Source organism: Atractosteus spatula (assembly GCF_055471065.1).
Source record: "Atractosteus spatula isolate fAtrSpa1 chromosome 10 unlocalized genomic scaffold, fAtrSpa1.hap1 SUPER_10_unloc_1, whole genome shotgun sequence".
Lineage (NCBI taxonomy): Eukaryota > Metazoa > Chordata > Actinopteri > Semionotiformes > Lepisosteidae > Atractosteus > Atractosteus spatula.
Window position 1 is genome coordinate 1718296 of NW_028296612.1, and position 26190 is coordinate 1744485.

Here is a 26190-nt window from a genome sequence, read left to right on the forward strand (position 1 = left end):
GGACAGGAGGTCACACACTGTATTATTATTATTGAGAGACGGGCTCACTGTCTGTTCCTCAGGCTGGGACAGGAGATCACACACTGTATTATTATTGAGAGACGGGCTCACTGTCTGTTCCTCAGGCTGGGACAGGAGATCACACACTGTATTATTATTATTATTATTGAGAGACAGGCTCACTGTCTGTTCCTCAGGCTGGGACAGGAGATCACACACTGGATTATTATTATTATTGAGAGACAGGCTCACTGTCTGTTCCTCAGGCTGGGACAGGAGATCACACACTGTCTTATTATTATTATTATTATTGAGAGACAGGCTCACTGTTCCTCAAGCTGGGACAGAAGATCACACACTGGATTATTATTATTGAGAGACAGGCTCACTGTCTGTTCCTCAGGCTGGGACAAGAGATCACACACTGGATTATTATTATTATTGAGAGACAGGCTCACTGTCTGTTCCTCAGGCTGGGACAAGAGATCACACACTGGATTATTATTATTATTGAGAGACAGGCTCACTGTCTGTTCCTCAGGCTGGGACAGGAGGTCACACACTGTATTATTATTATTGAGAGACAGGCTCACTGTCTGTTCCTCAGGCTGGGACAGGAGATCACACACTGGATTATTATTATTATTGAGAGACAGGCTCACTGTCTGTTCCTCAGGTTGGGACAGGAGATCACACACAATATCACACTCTTATATTACATATAGTGCATATTATATTGGCCTTGTCTGAGTGCGTGCATGCCGGTGTGCATCTTAGCTGACACCACATTACACAGCTGTGTCGTCGGCAAACCAAAGTTGGTTTTGCCACCTGAAATGATCAACGAGACAATTTCTGGGCGTCATCCAGGCCCCTTTAACACAGCCCATGTCCGCGAGACCTGTCGCGACCTTCAGGGGCTGTTCACAGAAGAGAGCAGAGAGCCGGCGCTCAGAAAGGCCCCATTTAGAACCGGTGAATGAACTTAAAGCCCACGTACCTCCAATTAACCCCCCCTCTTTCAGTATGGAAACGGCTCTCCTCGTCGGCCTGTGACCAGGGCAGTCCATTCAAATAACTGGAGATAAGCATTCAAATCCGTATCCAAATCACTGTTCCTCAGGCTGGGACAGGAGATCACAGACTGGATTATTATTATTGAGAGACAGGCTCACTGTTCCTCAGGCTGGGACAGGAGATCACACACTGTATTATTATTATTATTGAGAGACAGGCTCACTGTCTGTTCCTCAGGCTGGGACAGGAGATCACACACTGTATTATTATTATTATTATTGAGAGACAGGCTCACTGTTCCTCAAGCTGGGACAGGAGATCACACACTGGATTATTATTATTATTGAGAGACAGGCTCACTGTCTGTTCCTCAGGCTGGGACAAGAGATCACACACTGTATTATTATTATTATTGAGAGACAGGCTCACTGTCTGTTCCTCAGGCTGGGACAGGAGATCACACACAATATTATCACACTCTTATATTACATATAGTGCACATTATATTGCCCTGGTCTGAGTGCGTGCATGCCGGTGTGCATCTTAGCTGACACCACATTACACAGCTGTGTCGTCGGCAAACCAAAGTTGGTTTTGCCACCTGAAATGATCAACAAGACAATTTCTGGGCGTCATCCAGGCCCCTTTAACACAGCCCATGTCCGCGAGACCTGTCGCGACCTTCAGGGGCTGTTCACAGAAGAGAGCAGAGAGCCGGCACTCAGAAAGGCCCCATTTAGAACCGGTGAATGAACTTAAAGCCCACGTACCTCCAATTAACCCCCCCTCTTTCAGTATGGAAACGGCTCTCCTCGTCGGCCTGTGACCAGGGCAGTCCATTCAAATAACTGGAGATAAGCATTCAAATCCGAATCCAAATCACTGTTCCTCAGGCTGGGACAGGAGATCACACACTGTATTATTATTATTATTGAGAGACAGGCTCACTGTCTGTTCCTCAGGCTGGGACAGGAGATCACACACTGTATTATTATTATTATTATTGAGAGACAGGCTCACTGTTCCTCAAGCTGGGACAGGAGATCACACACTGGATTATTATTATTATTGAGAGACAGGCTCACTGTCTGTTCCTCAGGCTGGGACAAGAGATCACACACTGGATTATTATTATTATTGAGAGACAGGCTCACTGTCTGTTCCTCAGGCAGGGACAGGAGGTCACACACTGTATTATTATTATTGAGAGACAGGCTCACTGTCTGTTCCTCAGGCTGGGACAGGAGATCACACACTGTATTATTATTATTATTGAGAGACAGGCTCACTGTCTGTTCCTCAGGCTGGGACAGGAGATCACACACTGGATTATTATTATTATTATTGAGAGACAAGCTCACTGTCTGTTCCTCAGGCTGGGACAGGAGATCACACACTGGATTATTATTATTATTGAGAGACAGGCTCACTGTCTGTTCCTCAGGCTGGGACAGGAGATCACACACTGTATTATTATTATTGAGAGACAGGCTCACTGTTCCTCAAGCTGGGACAGAAGATCACACACTGGATTATTATTATTGAGAGACAGGCTCACTGTCTGTTCCTCAGGCTGGGACAAGAGATCACACACTGGATTATTATTATTATTGAGAGACAGGCTCACTGTCTGTTCCTCAGGCTGGGACAGGAGGTCACACACTGTATTATTATTATTGAGAGACAGGCTCACTGTCTGTTCCTCAGGCTAGGACAGGAGGTCACACACTGGATTATTATTATTGTGAGACAGGCTCACTGTTCCTCAGGCTGGGACAGGAGGTCACACACTGTATTATTATTATTGAGAGACGGGCTCACTGTCTGTTCCTCAGGCTGGGACAAGAGATCACACACTGGATTATTATTATTATTGAGAGACAGGCTCACTGTCTGTTCCTCAGGCAGGGACAGGAGGTCACACACTGTATTATTATTATTGAGAGACAGGCTCACTGTCTGTTCCTCAGGCTGGGACAGGAGATCACACACTGGATTATTATTATTATTGAGAGACAGGCTCACTGTCTGTTCCTCGGGCTGGGACAGGAGGTCACACACTGGATTATTATTATTTAGAGACAGGCTCACTGTTCCTCAAGCTGGGACAGGAGATCACACACTGTATTATTATTATCTAGAGACAGGCTCACTGTCTGTTCCTCGGGCTGGGACAGGAGATCACACACTGGATTATTATTACTGAGAGACAGGCTCACTGTCTGTTCCTCAGGCTGGGACAGGAGATCACACACTGTATTGTTATTTTTGAGAGACAGGCTCACTGTTCCTCAGGCTGGGACAGGAGATCACACACTGTATTATTATTATTGAGAGACAGGCTCACTGTTCCTCAAGCTGGGACAGGAGATCACACACTGGATTATTATTATTGAGAGACAGGCTCACTGTCTGTTCCTCAGGCTGGGACAGGAGATCACACACTGTATTATTATTATTATTGAGAGACAGGCTCACTGTCTGTTCCTCAGGCTGGGACAGGAGATCACACACTGTATTATTATTATTATTGAGAGACAGGCTCACTGTCTGTTCCTCAGGCTGGGACAGGAGATCACACACTGGATTATTATTATTATTATTGAGAGACAGGCTCACTGTCTGTTCCTCAGGCTGGGACAGGAGATCACACACTGGATTATTATTATTATTGAGAGACAGGCTCACTGTCTGTTCCTCAGGCTGGGACAGGAGATCACACACTGTATTATTATTATTGAGAGACAGGCTCACTGTTCCTCAAGCTGGGACAGAAGATCACACACTGGATTATTATTATTGAGAGACAGGCTCACTGTCTGTTCCTCAGGCTGGGACAGGAGATCACACACTGGATTATTATTATTATTGAGAGACAGGCTCACTGTCTGTTCCTCAGGCTGGGACAGGAGGTCACACACTGTATTATTATTATTGAGAGACAGGCTCACTGTCTGTTCCTCAGGCTGGGACAGGAGATCACACACTGTATTATTATTATTGAGAGACAGGCTCACTGTCTGTTCCTCAGGCTGGGACAGGAGATCACACACTGTATTATTATTATTATTGAGAGACAGGCTCACTGTTCCTCAAGCTGGGACAGGAGATCATACACTGGATTATTATTATTGAGAGACAGGCTCACTGTTCCTCAGGCTGGGACATTAGATCACACACTGTATTATTATTATTATTGAGAGACAGGCTCACTGTCTGTTCCTCAGGCTGGGACAGGAGATCACACACTGGATTATTATTATTATTATTGAGAGACAGGCTCACTGTCTGTTCCTCAGGCTGGGACAGGAGATCACACACTGGATTATTATTATTATTGAGAGACAGGCTCACTGTCTGTTCCTCAGGCTGGGACAGGAGATCACACACTGTATTATTATTATTATTATTATTGAGAGACAGGCTCACTGTTCCTCAAGCTGGGACAGAAGATCACACACTGGATTATTATTATTGAGAGACAGGCTCACTGTCTGTTCCTCAGGCTGGGACAAGAGATCACACACTGGATTATTATTATTATTGAGAGACAGGCTCACTGTCTGTTCCTCAGGCTGGGACAAGAGATCACACACTGGATTATTATTATTATTGAGAGACAGGCTCACTGTCTGTTCCTCAGGCTGGGACAGGAGGTCACACACTGTATTATTATTATTGAGAGACAGGCTCACTGTCTGTTCCTCAGGCTGGGACAGGAGATCACACACTGGATTATTATTATTATTGAGAGACAGGCTCACTGTCTGTTCCTCAGGTTGGGACAGGAGATCACACACAATATCACACTCTTATATTACATATAGTGCATATTATATTGGCCTTGTCTGAGTGCGTGCATGCCGGTGTGCATCTTAGCTGACACCACATTACACAGCTGTGTCGTCGGCAAACCAAAGTTGGTTTTGCCACCTGAAATGATCAACGAGACAATTTCTGGGCGTCATCCAGGCCCCTTTAACACAGCCCATGTCCGCGAGACCTGTCGCGACCTTCAGGGGCTGTTCACAGAAGAGAGCAGAGAGCCGGCGCTCAGAAAGGCCCCATTTAGAACCGGTGAATGAACTTAAAGCCCACGTACCTCCAATTAACCCCCCCTCTTTCAGTATGGAAACGGCTCTCCTCGTCTGCCTGTGACCAGGGCAGTCCATTCAAATAACTGGAGATAAGCATTCAAATCCGTATCCAAATCACTGTTCCTCAGGCTGGGACAGGAGATCACAGACTGGATTATTATTATTGAGAGACAGGCTCACTGTTCCTCAGGCTGGGACAGGAGATCACACACTGTATTATTATTATTATTGAGAGACAGGCTCACTGTCTGTTCCTCAGGCTGGGACAGGAGATCACACACTGGATTATTATTATTATTGAGAGACAGGCTCACTGTTCCTCAAGCTGGGACAAGAGATCACACACTGGATTATTATTATTATTGAGAGACAGGCTCACTGTCTGTTCCTCAGGCAGGGACAGGAGGTCACACACTGTATTATTATTATTGAGAGACAGGCTCACTGTCTGTTCCTCAGGCTGGGACAGGAGATCACACACTGTATTATTATTATTATTGAGAGACAGGCTCACTGTCTGTTCCTCAGGCTGGGACAGGAGATCACACACTGGATTATTATTATTATTATTGAGAGACAAGCTCACTGTCTGTTCCTCAGGCTGGGACAGGAGATCACACACTGGATTATTATTATTATTGAGAGACAGGCTCACTGTCTGTTCCTCAGGCTGGGACAGGAGATCACACACTGTATTATTATTATTGAGAGACAGGCTCACTGTTCCTCAAGCTGGGACAGAAGATCACACACTGGATTATTATTATTGAGAGACAGGCTCACTGTCTGTTCCTCAGGCTGGGACAAGAGATCACACACTGGATTATTATTATTATTGAGAGACAGGCTCACTGTCTGTTCCTCAGGCTGGGACAGGAGGTCACACACTGTATTATTATTATTGAGAGACAGGCTCACTGTCTGTTCCTCAGGCTGGGACAGGAGGTCACACACTGTATTATTATTATTGAGAGACGGGCTCACTGTCTGTTCCTCAGGCTGGGACAGGAGATCACACACTGTATTATTATTGAGAGACGGGCTCACTGTCTGTTCCTCAGGCTGGGACAGGAGATCACACACTGTATTGTTATTTTTGAGAGACAGGCTGACTGTTCCTCAGGCTGGGACAGGAGATCACACACTGTATTATTATTATTATTGAGAGACAGGCTCACTGTCTGTTCCTCAGGCTGGGACAGGAGATCACACACTGTATTATTATTATTATTGAGAGACAGGCTCATGTTCCTCAAGCTGGGACAGGAGATCACACACTGGATTATTATTATTGAGAGACAGGCTCACTGTCTGTTCCTCAGGCTAGGACAGGAGGTCACACACTGGATTATTATTATTGAGAGACAGGCTCACTGTTCCTCAGGCTGGGACAGGAGGTCACACACTGTATTATTATTATTGAGAGACGGGCTCACTGTCTGTTCCTCAGGCTGGGACAGGAGATCACACACTGTATTATTATTGAGAGACGGGCTCACTGTCTGTTCCTCAGGCTGGGACAGGAGATCACACACTGTATTATTATTATTATTATTGAGAGACAGGCTCACTGTCTGTTCCTCAGGCTGGGACAGGAGATCACACACTGGATTATTATTATTATTGAGAGACAGGCTCACTGTCTGTTCCTCAGGCTGGGACAGGAGATCACACACTGTATTATTATTATTATTATTATTGAGAGACAGGCTCACTGTTCCTCAAGCTGGGACAGAAGATCACACACTGGATTATTATTATTGAGAGACAGGCTCACTGTCTGTTCCTCAGGCTGGGACAAGAGATCACACACTGGATTATTATTATTATTGATAGACAGGCTCACTGTCTGTTCCTCAGGCTGGGACAAGAGATCACACACTGGATTATTATTATTATTGAGAGACAGGCTCACTGTCTGTTCCTCAGGCTGGGACAGGAGGTCACACACTGTATTATTATTATTGAGAGACAGGCTCACTGTCTGTTCCTCAGGCTGGGACAGGAGATCACACACTGGATTATTATTATTATTGAGAGACAGGCTCACTGTCTGTTCCTCAGGTTGGGACAGGAGATCACACACAATATCACACTCTTATATTACATATAGTGCATATTATATTGGCCTTGTCTGAGTGCGTGCATGCCGGTGTGCATCTTAGCTGACACCACATTACACAGCTGTGTCGTCGGCAAACCAAAGTTGGTTTTGCCACCTGAAATGATCAACGAGACAATTTCTGGGCGTCATCCAGGCCCCTTTAACACAGCCCATGTCCGCGAGACCTGTCGCGACCTTCAGGGGCTGTTCACAGAAGAGAGCAGAGAGCCGGCGCTCAGAAAGGCCCCATTTAGAACCGGTGAATGAACTTAAAGCCCACGTACCTCCAATTAACCCCCCCTCTTTCAGTATGGAAACGGCTCTCCTCGTCGGCCTGTGACCAGGGCAGTCCATTCAAATAACTGGAGATAAGCATTCAAATCCGTATCCAAATCACTGTTCCTCAGGCTGGGACAGGAGATCACAGACTGGATTATTATTATTGAGAGACAGGCTCACTGTTCCTCAGGCTGGGACAGGAGATCACACACTGTATTATTATTATTATTGAGAGACAGGCTCACTGTCTGTTCCTCAGGCTGGGACAGGAGATCACACACTGTATTATTATTATTATTATTGAGAGACAGGCTCACTGTTCCTCAAGCTGGGACAGGAGATCACACACTGGATTATTATTATTATTGAGAGACAGGCTCACTGTCTGTTCCTCAGGCTGGGACAAGAGATCACACACTGTATTATTATTATTATTGAGAGACAGGCTCACTGTCTGTTCCTCAGGCTGGGACAGGAGATCACACACAATATTATCACACTCTTATATTACATATAGTGCACATTATATTGCCCTGGTCTGAGTGCGTGCATGCCGGTGTGCATCTTAGCTGACACCACATTACACAGCTGTGTCGTCGGCAAACCAAAGTTGGTTTTGCCACCTGAAATGATCAACAAGACAATTTCTGGGCGTCATCCAGGCCCCTTTAACACAGCCCATGTCCGCGAGACCTGTCGCGACCTTCAGGGGATGTTCACAGAAGAGAGCAGAGAGCCGGCACTCAGAAAGGCCCCATTTAGAACCGGTGAATGAACTTAAAGCCCACGTACCTCCAATTAACCCCCCCTCTTTCAGTATGGAAACGGCTCTCCTCGTCGGCCTGTGACCAGGGCAGTCCATTCAAATAACTGGAGATAAGCATTCAAATCCGAATCCAAATCACTGTTCCTCAGGCTGGGACAGGAGATCACACACTGTATTATTATTATTATTATTGAGAGACAGGCTCACTGTCTGTTCCTCAGGCTGGGACAGGAGATCACACACTGTATTATTATTATTATTATTGAGAGACAGGCTCACTGTTCCTCAAGCTGGGACAGGAGATCACACACTGGATTATTATTATTATTGAGAGACAGGCTCACTGTCTGTTCCTCAGGCTGGGACAAGAGATCACACACTGGATTATTATTATTATTGAGAGACAGGCTCACTGTCTGTTCCTCAGGCAGGGACAGGAGGTCACACACTGTATTATTATTATTGAGAGACAGGCTCACTGTCTGTTCCTCAGGCTGGGACAGGAGATCACACACTGTATTATTATTATTATTGAGAGACAGGCTCACTGTCTGTTCCTCAGGCTGGGACAGGAGATCACACACTGGATTATTATTATTATTATTGAGAGACAAGCTCACTGTCTGTTCCTCAGGCTGGGACAGGAGATCACACACTGGATTATTATTATTATTGAGAGACAGGCTCACTGTCTGTTCCTCAGGCTGGGACAGGAGATCACACACTGTATTATTATTATTGAGAGACAGGCTCACTGTTCCTCAAGCTGGGACAGAAGATCACACACTGGATTATTATTATTGAGAGACAGGCTCACTGTCTGTTCCTCAGGCTGGGACAAGAGATCACACACTGGATTATTATTATTATTGAGAGACAGGCTCACTGTCTGTTCCTCAGGCTGGGACAGGAGGTCACACACTGTATTATTATTATTGAGAGACAGGCTCACTGTCTGTTCCTCAGGCTAGGACAGGAGGTCACACACTGGATTATTATTATTGTGAGACAGGCTCACTGTTCCTCAGGCTGGGACAGGAGGTCACACACTGTATTATTATTATTGAGAGACGGGCTCACTGTCTGTTCCTCAGGCTGGGACAGGAGATCACACACTGTATTATTATTGAGAGACGGGCTCACTGTCTGTTCCTCAGGCTGGGACAGGAGATCACACACTGTATTGTTATTTTTGAGAGACAGGCTGACTGTTCCTCAGGCTGGGACAGGAGATCACACACTGTATTATTATTATTATTGAGAGACAGGCTCACTGTCTGTTCCTCAGGCTGGGACAGGAGATCACACACTGTATTATAATTATTATTGAGAGACAGGGTCATGTTCCTCAAGCTGGGACAGGAGATCACACACTGGATTATTATTATTGAGAGACAGGCTCACTGTCTGTTCCTCAGGCTAGGACAGGAGGTCACACACTGGATTATTATTATTGAGAGACAGGCTCACTGTTCCTCAGGCTGGGACAGGAGGTCACACACTGTATTATTATTATTGAGAGACGGGCTCACTGTCTGTTCCTCAGGCTGGGACAGGAGATCACACACTGTATTATTATTGAGAGACGGGCTCACTGTCTGTTCCTCAGGCTGGGACAGGAGATCACACACTGTATTATTATTATTATTGAGAGACAGGCTCACTGTTCCTCAAGCTGGGACAGGAGATCACACACTGTATTATTATTATTATTGAGAGACAGGCTCACTGTCTGTTCCTCAGGCTGGGACAGGCGGTCACACACTGTATTATTATTATTGAGAGACAGGCTCACTGTCTGTTCCTCAGGCTGGGACAGGAGATCACACACTGGATTATTATTATTATTGAGAGACAGGCTCACTGTCTGTTCCTCAGGCTGGGACAGGAGATCACACACAATATTATCACACTCTTATATTACATATAGTGCACATTATATTGCCCTGGTCTGAGTGCGTGCATGCCGGTGTGCATCTTAGCTGACACCACATTACACAGCTGTATCGTCGGCAAACCAAAGTTGGTTTTGCCACCTGAAATGATCAACAAGACAATTTCTGGGCGTCAACCAGGCCCCTTTAACACAGCCCACGTCCGCGAGACCTGTCGCGACCTTCAGGGGCTGTTCACAGAAGAGAGCAGAGAGCCGGCGCTCAGAAAGGCCCCATTTAGAACCGGTGAATGAACTTAAAGCCCACGTACCTCTAATTAACCCCCCCCTCTTTCAGTATGGAAACGGCTCTCCTCGTCGGCCTGTGACCAGGGCAGTCCATTCAAATAACTGGAGATAAGCATTCAAATCCGACATCGGATCTCGCCCTTTGTCCCCACAGACTCCAGTGCCTCTCAAAGCACCAAAATGATGCGGTATTCAGGAATTCATAGCTGTGATGTGTAGCTGTTTTCATTCACCCTTGCTAGGCTACAGTCAGTTGTTTTCCCTGGAGACCCACACGACTGTCCTGAGCAATGTGCTCGTGATTCGATTCGATTCAATTTCAAGCTGTAGTGTCCCCTGGGGGGGGGGGGGGGATTCGTTTTCCGGCCCAGTCAAACACAACACAATGACAAACGCGCACCATCAATAGGGATGAGAATATAGCAGTGTCACAGGAGATAAGAGACAGGAGACGGGGTAGTTCAATTCAATTCAATTTTTCAATTCAAGGGGCTTTATGAGCATGACCGATGGGTACAATCAGTGTTGCCAAAGCAGATCAAAATAATAACATTAACATGGAGCAAAACACAAAAGAAAAGCCAAATAAAATCTACAGACCAATTACAGACTTTTGCAACAGAGACATGTCATAAAATATTTACATAGACTGTAAACATTCAGTATTGAGCATTATTGGGAGACAGGCTCACTGTTCCTCAGGCTGGGACAGGAGGTCACACACTGAATTATTATTATTATTGAGAGACAGGCTCACTGTCTGTTCCTCGGGCTGGGACAGGAGGTCACACACTGGATTATTATTATTGAGAGACAGGCTCACTGTTCCTCAGGCTGGGACAGGAGATCACACACTGTATTATTATTATTATTGAGAGACAGGCTCACTGTCTGTTCCTCAGGCTGGGACAGGAGATCACACACTGTATTATTATTATTATTGAGAGACAGGCTCACTGTCTGTTCCTCAGGCTGGGACAGGAGATCACACACTGTATTATTATTATTATTGAGAGACAGGCTCACTGTTCCTCAAGCTGGGACAGGAGATCACACACTGGATTATTATTATTGAGAGACAGGCTCACTGTCTGTTCCTCAGGCTGGGACAGGAGATCACACACTGTATTATTATTATTATTGAGAGACAGGCTTACTGTCTGTTCCTCAGGCTGGGACAGGAGGTCACACACTGTATTATTATTATTGAGAGACAGGCTCACTGTCTGTTCCTCAGGCTGGGACAGGAGATCACACACTGTATTATTATTATTGAGAGACAGACTCACTGTCTGTTCCTCAGGCTGGGACAGGAGATCACACACTGTATTATTATTATTGAGAGACAGGCTCACTGTCTGTTCCTCAGGCTGGGACAGGAGGTCACACACTGTTTTATTATTATTATTGAGAGACAGGCTCACTGTCTGTTCCTCAGGCTGGGACAGGAGGTCACACACTGTATTATTATTATTGAGAGACAGGCTCACTGTCTGTTCCTCAGGCTGGGACAGGAGATCACACACTGGATTATTATTATTATTGAGAGACAGGCTCACTGTCTGTTCCTCAGGCTGGGACAGGAGATCACACACAATATTATCACACTCTTATATTACATATAGTGCACATTATATTGGCCTGGTCTGAGTGCGTGCATGCCGGTGTGCATCTTAGCTGACACCACATTACACAGCTGTGTCGTCGGCAAACCAAAGTTGGTTTTGCCACCTGAAATGATCAACGAGACAATTTCTGGGCGTCATCCAGGCCCCTTTAACACAGCCCACGTCCGCGAGACCTGTCGCGACCTTCAGGGGCTGTTCACAGAAGAGAGCAGAGAGCCGGCGCTCAGAAAGGCCCCATTTAGAACCGGTGAATGAACTTAAAGCCCACGTACCTCTAATTAACCCCCCTCTTTCAGTATGGAAACGGCTCTCCTCGTCGGCCTGTGACCAGGGCAGTCCATTCAAATAACTGGAGATAAGCATTCAAATCCGACATCGGATCTCGCCCTTTGTCCCCACAGACTCCAGTGCCTCTCAAAGCACCAAAATGATGCGGTATTCAGGGTAGTTCAATTCAATTCAATTTTTCCATTCAAGGGGCTTTATGAGCATGACCGATGGGTACAATCAGTGTTGCCAAAGCAGATAAAAATAATAACATTAACATGGAGCAAAACACAAAAGAAAAGCCAAATAAAATCTACAGACCAATTACAGACTTTTGCAACAGAGACATGTCATAAAATATTTACATAGACTGTAAACATTCAGTATTGAGCATTATTGGGAGACAGGCTCACTGTTCTTCAGGCTGGGACAGGAGATCACACACTGGATTATTATTATTATTGAGAGACAGGCTCACTGTCTGTTCCTCAGGCTGGGACAGGAGATCACACACTGGATTATTATTATTATTGAGAGACAGGCTCTCTGTCTGTTCCTCAGGCTGGGACAGGAGGTCACACACTGTATTATTATTATTGAGAGACAGGCTCACTGTCTGTTCCTCAGGCTGGGACAGGCGGTCACACACTCTATTATTATTATTGAGAGACAGGCTCACTGTCTGTTCCTCAGGCTGGGACAGGCGGTCACACACTGTATTATTATTATTGAGAGACAGGCTCACTGTCTGTTCCTCAGGCTGGGACAGGAGGTCACACACTGTACTATTATTATTATTGAGAGACAGGCTCACTGTCTGTTCCTCAGGCTGGGACAGGAGATCACACCCTGTATTATTATTATTGAGAGACAGGCTCACTGTCTGTTCCTCAGGCTGGGACAGGAGGTCACACACTGGATTATTATTATTGAGAGACAGGCTCACTGTCTGTTCCTCAGGCTGGGACAGGAGATCACACACTGGATTATTATTATTATTGAGAGACAGGCTCACTGTCTGTTCCTCAGGCTGGGACAGGAGATCACACACTGTATTATTATTATTGAGAGACAGGCTCACTGTCTGTTCCTCAGGCTGGGACAGGAGATCACACACTGTATTATTATTATTGAGAGACGGGCTCACTGTCTGTTCCTCAGGCTGGGACAGGAGATCACAAACTGTATTATTATTATTGAGAGAGGGGCTCACTGTCTGTTCCTCGGGCTGGGACAGGAGATCACACACTGTATTATTATTATTATTGAGAGACAGGCTCACTGTCTGTTCCTCAGGCTGGGACAGGAGATCACACACTGTATTGTTATTATTGAGAGACAGGCTCACTGTCTGTTCCTCAGGCTGGGACAGGAGATCACACACTGTATTATTATTATTATTGAGAGACAGGCTCACTGTCTGTTCCTCAGGCTGGGACAGGAGGTCACACACTGTATTATTATTATTGAGAGACAGGCTTACTGTCTGTTCCTCAGGCTGGGACAGGAGGTCACACACTGTATTATTATTATTGAGAGACAGGCTCACTGTCTGTTCCTCAGGCTGGGACAGGAGATCACACACTGTATTATTATTATTGAGAGACAGGCTTACTGTCTGTTCCTCAGGCTGGGACAGGAGGTCACACACTGTATTAATATTATTGAGAGACAGGCTCACTGTCTGTTCCTCAGGCTGGGACAGGAGATCACACACTGTATTATTGTTATTATTGAGAGACAGGCTCACTGTCTGTTCCTCAGGCTGGGACAGGAGATCACACACTGTATTATTATTATTATTGAGAGACAGGCTCACTGTCTGTTCCTCAGGCTGGGACAGGAGATCACACACTGTATTATTGTTATTATTGAGAGACAGGCTCACTGTCTGTTCCTCAGGCTGGGACAGGAGATCACACACTGTATTATTATTATTATTGAGAGACAGGCTTACTGTCTGTTCCTCAGGCTGGGACAGGAGATCACACACTGTATTATTATTATTATTGAGAGACAAGCTCACTGTTCCTCAAGCTGGGACAGGAGATCACACACTGGATTATTATTATTCAGAGACAGGCTCACTGTCTGTTCCTCAGGCTGGGACAGGCGGTCACACACTGTATTATTATTATTGAGAGACAGGCTCACTGTCTGTTCCTCAGGCTGGGACAGGCGGTCACACACTGTATTATTATTATTGAGAGACAGGCTCACTGTCTGTTCCTCAGGCTGGGACAGGAGATCACACACTGGATTATTATTATTATTGAGAGACAGGCTCACTGTCTGTTCCTCAGGCTGGGACAGGAGATCACACACAATATTATCACACTCTTATATTACATATAGTGCATATTATATTGGCCTGGTCTGAGTGCGTACATGCCGGTGTGCATTTTAGCTGACACCACATTACACAGCTGTGTCGTCGGCAAACCAAAGTTGGTTTTGCCACCTGAAATGATCAACGAGACAATTTCTGGGCGTCATCCAGGCCCCTTTAACACAACCCACGTCCGCGAGACCTGTCGCGACCTTCAGGGGCTGTTCACAGAAGAGAGCAGAGAGCCGGCGCTCAGAAAGGCCCCATTTAGAACCGGTGAATGAACTTAAAGCCCACGTACCTCTAATTAACCCCCCTCTTTCAGTATGGAAACGGCTCTCCTCGTCGGCCTGTGACCAGGGCAGTCCATTCAAATAACTGGAGATAAGCATTGAAATCCGACATCGGATCTCGCCCTTTGTCCCCACAGACTCCAGTGCCTCTCAAAGCACCAAAATGATGCGGTATTCAGGAATTCATAGCTGTGATGTGTAGCTGTTTTCATTCACCCTTGCTAGGCTACAATCAGTTGTTTTCCCTGGAGACCCACACGACTGTCCTGAGCAATGTGCTCGTGATTCGATTCGATTCAATTTCAAGCTGTAGTGTCCCCTGGGGGGGGGGGGGGGGATTCGTTTTCCGGCCCAGTCAAACACAACACAATGACAAACGCGCACCATCAATAGGGATGAGAATATAGCAGTGTCACAGGAGATAAGAGACAGGAGACGGGGTAGTTCAATTAAATTCAATTTTTCAATTCAAGGGGCTTTATGAGCATGACCGATGGGTACAATCAGTGTTGCCAAAGCAGATCAAAATAATAACATTAACATGGAGCAAAACACAAAAGAAAAGCCAAATAAAATCTACAGACCAATTACAGACTTTTGCAACAGAGACATGTCATAAAATATTTACATAGACTGTAAACATTCAGTATTGAGCATTATTGGGAGACAGGCTCACTGTTCCTCAGGCTGGGACAGGAGGTCACACACTGAATTATTATTATTATTGAGAGACAGGCTCACTGTCTGTTCCTCGGGCTGGGACAGGAGATCACACACTGGATTATTATTATTGAGAGACAGGCTCACTGTTCCTCAAGCTGGGACAGAAGATCACACACTGTATTATTATTATTGAGAGACAGGCTCACTGTCTGTTCCTCAGGCTGGGACAGGAGGTCACACACTGGATTATTATTATTATTGAGAGACAGGCTCACTGTCTGTTCCTCAGGCTGGGACAGGAGATCACACACAATATTATCACACTCTTATATTACATATAGTGCATATTATATTGCCCTGGTCTGAGTGCGTGCATGCCGGTGTGCATCTTAGCTGACACCTCATTACACAGCTGTGTCGTCGGCAAACCAAAGTTGGTTTTGCCACCTGAAATGATCAACAAGACAATTTCTGGGCGTCATCCAGGCCCCTTTAACACAGCCCATGTCCGCGAGACCTGTCGCGACCTTCAGGGGCTGTTCACAGAAGAGAGCAGAGAGCCGGCACTCAGAAAGGCCCCATTTAGAACCGGTGAATGAACTTAAAGCCCACGTACCTCCAATTAACCCCCCCTCTTTCAGTATGGAAACGGCTCTCCTCGTCGGCCTGTGACCAGGGCAGTCCATTCAAATAACTGGAGATAAGCATTCAAATCCGAATCCAAATCACTGTTCCTCAGGCTGGGACAGGAGATCACACACTGTATTATTATTATTATTGAGAGACAAGCTCACTGTTCCTCAAGCTGGGACAGGAGATCACACACTGGATTATTATTATTGAGAGACAGGCTCACTGTCTGTTCCTCAGGCTGGGACAGGAGATCACACACTGTATTATTATTATTATTGAGAGACAAGCTCACTGTTCCTCAAGCTGGGACAGGAGATCACACACTGGATTATTATTATTGAGAGACAGGCTCACTGTCTGTTCCTCAGGCTGGGACAGGAGATCACACACTGTATTATTATTATTATTGAGAGACAGGCTCACTGTCTGTTCCTCAGGCTGGGACAGGAGATCACACACTGGATTATTATTATTGAGAGACAGGCTCACTGTCTGTTCCTCAGGCTGGGACAGGAGGTCACACACTGTATTATTATTATTGAGAGACAGGCTCACTGTCTGTTCCTCAGGCTGGGACAGGAGATCACACACTGTATTATTATTATTGAGAGACAGGCTCACTGTCTGTTCCTCAGGCTGGGACAGGAGATCACACACTGTATTATTATTATTGAGAGACAGGCTCACTGTCTGTTCCTCAGGCTGGGACAGGAGATCACACACTGTATTATTATTATTGAGAGACAGGCTCACTGTCTGTTCCTCAGGCTGGGACAGGAGGTCACACACTGTTTTATTATTATTATTGAGAGACAGGCTCACTGTCTGTTCCTCAGGCTGGGACAGGAGGTCACACACTGTATTATTATTATTGAGAGACAGGCTCACTGTCTGTTCCTCAGGCTGGGACAGGAGATCACACCCTGTATTATTATTATTGAGAGATGGGCTCTCTGTCTGTTCCTCAGGCTGGGACAGGAGATCACACACTGTATTATTATTATTATTGAGAGACAGGCTCACTGTCTGTTCCTCAGGCTGGGACAGGAGATCACACACAATATTATCACACTCTTATATTACATATAGTGCATATTATATTGGCCTGGTCTGAGTGCGTGCATGCCGGTGTGCATCTTAGCTGACACCACATTACACAGCTGTGTCGTCGGCAAACCAAAGTTGGTTTTGCCACCTGAAATGATCAACGAGACAATTTCTGGGCGTCATCCAGGCCCCTTTAACACAGCCCACGTCCGCGAGACCTGTCGCGACCTTCAGGGGCTGTTCACAGAAGAGAGCAGAGAGCCGGCACTCAGAAAGGCCCCATTTAGAACCGGTGAATGAACTTAAAGCCCACGTACCTCCAATTAACCCCCCCTCTTTCAGTATGGAAACGGCTCTCCTCGTCGGCCTGTGACCAGGGCAGTCCATTCAAATAACTGGAGATAAGCATTCAAATCCGAATCCAAATCACTGTTCCTCAGGCTGGGACAGGAGATCACACACTGTATTATTATTATTATTGAGAGACAAGCTCACTGTTCCTCAAGCTGGGACAGGAGATCACACACTGGATTATTATTATTGAGAGACAGGCTCACTGTCTGTTCCTCAGGCTGGGACAGGAGATCACACACTGTATTATTATTATTATTGAGAGACAAGCTCACTGTTCCTCAAGCTGGGACAGGAGATCACACACTGGATTATTATTATTGAGAGACAGGCTCACTGTCTGTTCCTCAGGCTGGGACAGGAGATCACACACTGTATTATTATTATTATTGAGAGACAGGCTCACTGTCTGTTCCTCAGGCTGGGACAGGAGATCACACACTGGATTATTATTATTGAGAGACAGGCTCACTGTCTGTTCCTCAGGCTGGGACAGGAGGTCACACACTGTATTATTATTATTGAGAGACAGGCTCACTGTCTGTTCCTCAGGCTGGGACAGGAGATCACACACTGTATTATTATTATTGAGAGACAGGCTCACTGTCTGTTCCTCAGGCTGGGACAGGAGATCACACACTGTATTATTATTATTGAGAGACAGGCTCACTGTCTGTTCCTCAGGCTGGGACAGGAGATCACACACTGTATTATTATTATTGAGAGACAGGCTCACTGTCTGTTCCTCAGGCTGGGACAGGAGGTCACACACTGTTTTATTATTATTATTGAGAGACAGGCTCACTGTCTGTTCCTCAGGCTGGGACAGGAGGTCACACACTGTATTATTATTATTGAGAGACAGGCTCACTGTCTGTTCCTCAGGCTGGGACAGGAGATCACACCCTGTATTATTATTATTGAGAGATGGGCTCTCTGTCTGTTCCTCAGGCTGGGACAGGAGATCACACACTGTATTATTATTATTATTGAGAGACAGGCTCACTGTCTGTTCCTCAGGCTGGGACAGGAGATCACACACAATATTATCACACTCTTATATTACATATAGTGCATATTATATTGGCCTGGTCTGAGTGCGTGCATGCCGGTGTGCATCTTAGCTGACACCACATTACACAGCTGTGTCGTCGGCAAACCAAAGTTGGTTTTGCCACCTGAAATGATCAACGAGACAATTTCTGGGCGTCATCCAGGCCCCTTTAACACAGCCCACGTCCGCGAGACCTGTCGCGACCTTCAGGGGCTGTTCACAGAAGAGAGCAGAGAGCCGGCGCTCAGAAAGGCCCCATTTAGAACCGGTGAATGAACTTAAAGCCCATGTACCTCTAATTAACCCCCCTCTTTCAGTATGGAAACGGCTCTCCTCGTCGGCCTGTGACCAGGGCAGTCCATTCAAATAACTGGAGATAAGCATTCAAATCCGACATCGGATCTCGCCCTTTGTCCCCACAGACTCCAGTGCCTCTCAAAGCACCAAAATGATGCGGTATTCAGGGTAGTTCAATTCAATTCAATTTTTCAATTCAAGGGGCTTTATGAGCATGACCGATGGGTACAATCAGTGTTGCCAAAGCAGATAAAAATAATAACATTAACATGGAGCAAAACACAAAAGAAAAGCCAAATTAAATCTACAGACCAATTACAGACTTTTGCAACAGAGACATGTCATAAAATATTTACATAGACTGTAAACATTCAGTATTGAGCATTATTGGGAGACAGGCTCACTGTTCCTCAGGCTGGGACAGGAGGTCACACACTGGATTATTATTATTATTGAGAGACAGGCTCACTGTCTGTTCCTCAGGCTGGGACAGGAGATCACACACAATATTATCACACTCTTATATTACATATAGTGCATATTATATTGCCCTGGTCTGAGTGCGTGCATGCCGGTGTGCATCTTAGCTGACACCACATTACACAGCTGTGTCGTCGGCAAACCAAAGTTGGTTTTGCCACCTGAAATGATCAACGAGACAATTTCTGGGCGTCATCCAGGCCCCTTTAACACAACCCACGTCCGCGAGACCTGTCGCGACCTTCAGGGGCTGTTCACAGAAGAGAGCAGAGAGCCAGCGCTCAGAAAGGCCCCATTTAGAACCGGTGAATGAACTTAAAGCCCACGTACCTCTAATTAACCCCCCCCTCTTTCAGTATGGAAACGGCTCTCCTCGTCGGCCTGTGACCAGGGCAGTCCATTCAAATAACTGGAGATAAGCATTCAAATCCGACATCGGATCTCGCCCTTTGTCCCCACAGACTCCAGTGCCTCTCAAAGCACCAAAATGATGCGGTATTCGGGGTAGTTCAATTCAATTCAATTTTTCAATTCAAGGGGCTTTATGAGCATGACCGATGGGTACAATCAGTGTTGCCAAAGCAGATAAAAATAATAACATTAACATGGAGCAAAACACAAAAGAAAAGCCAAATAAAATCTACAGACCAATTACAGACTTTTGCAACAGAGACATGTCATAAAATATTTACATAGACTGTAAACATTCAGTATTGAGCATTATTGGGAGACAGGCTCACTGTTCCTCAGGCTGGGACAGGAGATCACACACTGGATTATTATTATTATTGAGAGACAGGCTCACTGTCTGTTCCTCAGGCTGGGACAGGAGGTCACACACTGGATTATTATTATTGAGAGACAGGCTCACTGTCTGTTCCTCAGGCTGGGACAGGAGATCACACACTGTATTATTATTATTATTGAGAGACAGGCTCACTGTCTGTTCCTCAGGCTGGGACAGGAGATCACACACTGTATTATTATTATTGAGAGTTGGGCTCACTGTCTGTTCCTCAGGCTGGGACAGGAGATCACACACTGTATTATTATTATTATTGAGAGACAGGCTCACTGTCTGTTCCTCAGGCTGGGACAGGAGATCACACACTGTATTATTATTATTATTGAGAGACAGGCTCACTGTCTGTTCCTCAGGCTGGGACAGGAGATCACACACTGTATTATTATTATTATTGAGAGACAGGCTTACTGTCTGTTCCTCAGGCTGGGACAGGAGGTCACACACTGTATTATTATTATTGAGAGACAGGCTCACTGTCTGTTCCTCAGGCTGGGACAGAAGATCACACACTGTATTATTATTATTGAGAGACAGGCTCACTGTCTGTTCCTCAGGCTGGGACAGGAGATCACACACTGTATTATTATTATTGAGAGACAGGCTCACTGTCTGTTCCTCAGGCTGGGACAGGAGATCACACACTGTATTATTATTATTGAGAGACAGGCTCACTGTCTGTTCCTCAGGCTGGGACAGGAGGTCACACACTGTTTTATTATTATTATTGAGAGACAGGCTCACTGTCTGTTCCTCAGGCTGGGACAGGAGGTCACACACTGTATTATTATTATTGAGAGACAGGCTCACTGTCTGTTCCTCAGGCTGGGACAGGAGATCACACACTGGATTATTATTATTATTGAGAGACAGGCTCACTGTCTGTTCCTCAGGCTGGGACAGGAGATCACAGACTGGATTATTATTATTATTGAGAGACAGGCTCACTGTCTGTTCCTCAGGCTGGGACAGGAGATCACACACAATATTATCACACTCTTATATTACATATAGTGCATATTATATTGCCCTGGTCTGAGTGCGTGCATGCCGGTGTGCATCTTAGCTGACACCACATTACACAGCTGTGTCGTCGGCAAACCAAAGTTGGTTTTGCCACCTGAAATGATCAACGAGACAATTTCTGGGCGTCATCCAGGCCCCTTTAACACAGCCCACGTCCGCGAGACCTGTCGCGACCTTCAGGGGCTGTTCACAGAAGAGAGCAGAGAGCCGGCGCTCAGAAAGGCCCCATTTAGAACCGGTGAATGAACTTAAAGCCCACGTACCTCTAATTAACCCCCCCTCTTTCAGTATGGAAACGGCTCTCCTCGTCGGCCTGTGACCAGGGCAGTCTATTCAAATAACTGGAGATAAGCATTCAAATCCGACATCGGATCTCGCTCATCGGATCTTCATCCCTCTGCTCTCCTCCCCACTGAGAGCTGCTGTGTGGGGAGCGTTCTGGCGCACTATGGCTGCCGTCGCATCATCCAGGTGGGGGCTGCACATTGGTGGTGGTAGTGGGATTCCCCATGACCTGTACAGGGCTTTGAGTGGGTGTCCAAAAAAGCGCTCTATAAGTGTATTATTATAAAACCCAGGGTGTTTCTCGGGAAGAGTAGGGTTGTTACCCTGGTGTCAAACAACTGCTCATTGTTCTCGGCTTTGTGAGCGAGGTCCTGGGCACAGAGTCAAATCGATATGCAAACCGGCACTCCCACTGGCCCATAAATGGTGTCAAGGAGTTAAAAAAAAAAACGGTTAGGTACACTTCAAGACTGAGCACACACCCAGCCCATGACCTTAAACAAAGGAGGACAGCGCTAGAAGAAAAGATCGATACTTTATTGATCCCCTGAGGGGAAACTGCAGTGCAACAGCACCACAGTCAACACAGCGACAGTGTAACGCAATGATACAACAATACAATACATAGGGCTGGGGGGGGGTGGCGTGGTGGTGCTGTGGCTCAGGATCTGCGCCTGGGGCTGGAAGGGTTTGCTGGTTCAAATCCCGCGGCTGGCAGAGGAATCCTACTCCGTTGGGGCCCCTGAGCAAGGCCCTTCACTCCAGCTGCTCCAGGTGGCGCTGTACAATGGCTGACCCTGCGCTCTGACCCCCCACCTTCTCTCTCTCCCCGTCTGTGTGTCTCCTGGAGAGCCAGTTGGGGTCTGCGACAAGACCAGTTCCTCCTGCAAGAAATTGTATAGGGCCGATAAAGTGATCTGATCTTATACAATCCAGTCAGTACAGTCAGTGAGAAGTGCACTCAGAAGAGTCGCTCACAGTCCAGAATATACAAAGAACAAACCAGAACAGCGCACAACATGTTGTAAACAGAGGAAAAACCCGATGGAAGCAGAGAGTTTACCGTTTAGTCCAAAACCAGGTCAGTGTCAGTGCTGCCCCTGCCCAGACGCACAGTGGAGGAGCGGTACAGTCTGATGGCAGGAGGTACGAATGACCTCCTGTGGCGCCCCCTGTCGCACCGCGGGTGGATCGGCCTGTCCTCTTCTCCCGAGCGTGTCATAGAGGGGGGGTGGGGAGACGTCGTCCGTGATGGCCTCTAGTTTGGACACCATCCTCCTGTCCGCCGCCACCTCCAGGGGGGTCCAGGCCAGACCCAGTGACAGAGCTGGCTCTCCTGATGAGCCCGTTCAGCCCTGTTAGCATCCCCTGCCTCTAATCCCAGAGCCCCAGCACACCACCGCCACCACCGGCTGATAGAACATCCGGAGCATCTTCCTACACACGTTGAAGGACCCGAGCCTCCTCAAGACGCAGAGCCATAACTACAAGACAGGACCGCGATTGAAGGAGCTGAAAATCTCCCGGATTTAAGCATATTGACCCGTTCTTGTTTTTTTTAAAGATATAGGTTTTAAAAGCCAGACCTGGGGGCTGTCCTGAAGATCCATCATTCCTTCTCCAGCTCTTCTCCACTTCCGGGTTGGGGTGGGATGTGTCACCATGGGTGTGCATACATACGGAACATCTTACTGCACACGTTGAAGGACCCGAGCCTATACAAAAACATTTTTATTCTCCTTAAAACTTTGGGATCCAACTTTTCAGCAGCTGGTCAGAAAGTCAAGTTGCCCAGTGAGGCTGATCGAACGTTCCCTTCCAAACATACGCGAGAGAAACATACACCAAAGCAAACAATTCTCAAATAGTATTTCCTTGGATCTGAATACTACAACTACATTTAAATGTGATAGTATATATATTCATCAAACAACTCTGAATGCATTTTCACTGTACGGAGACCAGCCCTTCATGTTTAAACAGAGAACCACTCATAAAGAAAATCTTAAACTACATTTCCATAGATATTGAACCTTAATATGAATGTTACGGTATTTGAAGTTGAACGTTTTTGTATAGTTGATGGTGGAAGACATTGAAGCCACAGATCAGAATAGGTGGACCTACAGTAAGTGGAATATGATTTAAACGTCAGATTGTCAATGTCGATGGCTTAGAGACTAACAATAGACTGAACAGATTATGAACATCTGTTCTACACGGGGGGGCACAGTGGGATCTTTGTAAATTATTCCTTGTATTATAAGTACATGTGTACAGAACAAACACTGAGCTCTAATGGGCTGAATTGTCTATTGGTATCATTAACCTTTCAAATGTTCTTAAGTAATTTGATTTGTTATAAAAAATAATAATTGCTGACACTTCTATAGCGCTTTTCTGGACACTCCACTCAAAGCGCTTGACAGGTCATGGGGAATCCCACTACCGCCACCAGTGTGCAGCCCCCACCTGGATGATGCTCCAGTCCGCTCAGCACACAGCAGCTCTCAGTGAGGAGGAGAGCAGAGGGATGGAGCCAGTTCAGAGAGGGGGGTGATTAGGAGGCCATGATGAGTCAAGACCAGGGGGGGAATCAGGCCAGGACACTGGGGTAACACCCCTACTCTTTTCCAGAAACGCCCCAGGAAGGTGCCTTTTTGTAAGGATTATGACTTTATTAAACATATCAATGTTTTGTTCTTTGATTTAGTCTCTTCATTAATCACACACTTCCAAAACGTAGCAGTATTCCCAAACTCGCAGTGCTCCTAATTTTGTATTTAATATTGATCAACTAAGAACTTAGTTTGCCCCACTGAGATAATCACGTTGGCAGGCATCATGGCTCAGTACCTGCCATCGTACAGTTTGGGGGAAAAAAATCAGATTCCTAAATGTTATCGAAGCAACAACTAGGTGTCATATGTGTTGGCAAAACTAGACAGCTTGCATTCTTGCCAGTGGAATGAAGCCACATAACGTTCTGAGACGACAGACATTGACAACATAACAGAGCACAGAGAAATGCATTGCTTTTGCCAGCTTTGAAGTTGCAAAGCTTTCGCACACCACAAAACTTCCACAATAAAGCGAACTGTGAATTTGGGGACAGTATGTCCCTCAGAGGGAGGTAGCTGGGGTTTGCAGACTGTTAAAGGTTTGTTTCGGTAGGTTTACACAGACCGGCCCTGCCTCGGACATGTGATTGTATCACGCACGATACACTCTCAGCCACACAGATAATTACAGGATATGTACAGCGTGTTCACTGCGCTGAAGGTGTGTGCGTCGTAACAGTGTCGAGGCGAGACGAAAGACGAAATGTTATAGTGCGTTTGTCCACCATTAAGGACACTTTTAGGCTGACTCAAGGACAGCTGCAAAGCTATTGGGATATTTCGAGGTTAGGAAGAATCGACACTGATGAGCGCATTTCGAACCACAACGAACGTAGTACGGAAGCAGTCACCTGTGTAATTTCTCCCATGTACATCACAAAATCTCCGGGCCGGCGCGGAGACATGCTCTGGGATTTCAGAACGAGCCACCCAACCTCCCAGGGAGGTGGAGCTGCCCCTGTGACGCTGTAAATAGGCTTGTAGATCCATCTCTTGTAATCCCACAGTAATAATAAGAATTGCTGACACTTATATAGCGCCTTTTCTGGACACTCCACTCAAAGCGCTGTACAGGTCAGGGGGAATCCCACTACCGCCACCAATGTGCAGCCCCCACCTGGATGATGCGACGGCAGCCATAGTGCGCCAGAACGCTCCCCACACACCAGCTCTCAGTGGGGAGGAGAGCAGAGGGATGAAGCCAGTTCAGAGAGGGGGGGTTATTAGGAGGCCATGATTGGTAAGGGCCAATGGGAAATTTGTCCAGGACACCGGGGTGACACCCCTACTCTTTTCAAGAGACGCCCTGGGATTGTTAACGACCACAGAGAGTCAGGACCTCGGTTTGACGTCTCATCCGAAGGACGGCGCCTGTTTACAGTCCAGTGTCCCCCGTCACTATACTGGGGCATCAGGACCCACACGGACCGCAGGGTGAGAGCGCCCCCTGCTGGCGCCACTAACACCTCTCCCAGCAGCAACCTTAGTTTTTCCCAGGAGGTCTCCCCATCCAGGTACTGACCAGGCTCACACCTGCTGAGCTCCAGTGGGGCTGCCAGTTGTGAGTTGCAGAGTGATATGGCTGCTGGTTATGGTTAGTATCACTCTCGACTTTCAGGTGGGTTTTGTTGATAAATACTACTTCCTTGTTAACGGCTTGCAGATCACATTGGAACGTTTCTGCGCCACAGCCTGTACTTGTTCACTTGTACACCACTTTACATCCAGACGTCACTAGGGACTAGGGAGCGGGAAGGGCTCATGAAGTAGTCATATTCAGAAACCCTCATAATCAGCCAATCGAATCCAGTTAAAAGCCGCCTTGTCAACAATTGGATAAGCTGACGGAGAGGATAGGGCGCATGACACAGGGCAGTTCAGTAAGAGGGAGAAGAAATTGTGAAGACATCCCCTGAGCTGGCTCTGTTAATGACTAATGACTAGTGTCGGTAGATCCACTACTGAGAGT

General features: G+C 46.4%; 1 protein-coding gene across 1 annotated transcript in view; it reads right to left on the reverse strand.

The window, feature by feature from the left end:
- Positions 1–23210, reverse strand: part of LOC148813377 (putative C-type lectin domain family 20 member A) — a 32682-nt gene extending 9472 nt beyond the window's left edge. Inside the window, exons 1-2 of the mRNA XM_088907973.1 lie at positions 23187–23210; positions 22731–22892 (exon numbers count right to left, since the gene is read on the reverse strand). Of these exons, the coding sequence (XP_088764099.1) occupies positions 22731–22892; positions 23187–23210 (186 nt within the window). The remainder of the gene's footprint in view (positions 1–22730; positions 22893–23186) is intronic.
- Positions 23211–26190: the final 2980 nt, after the last annotated feature.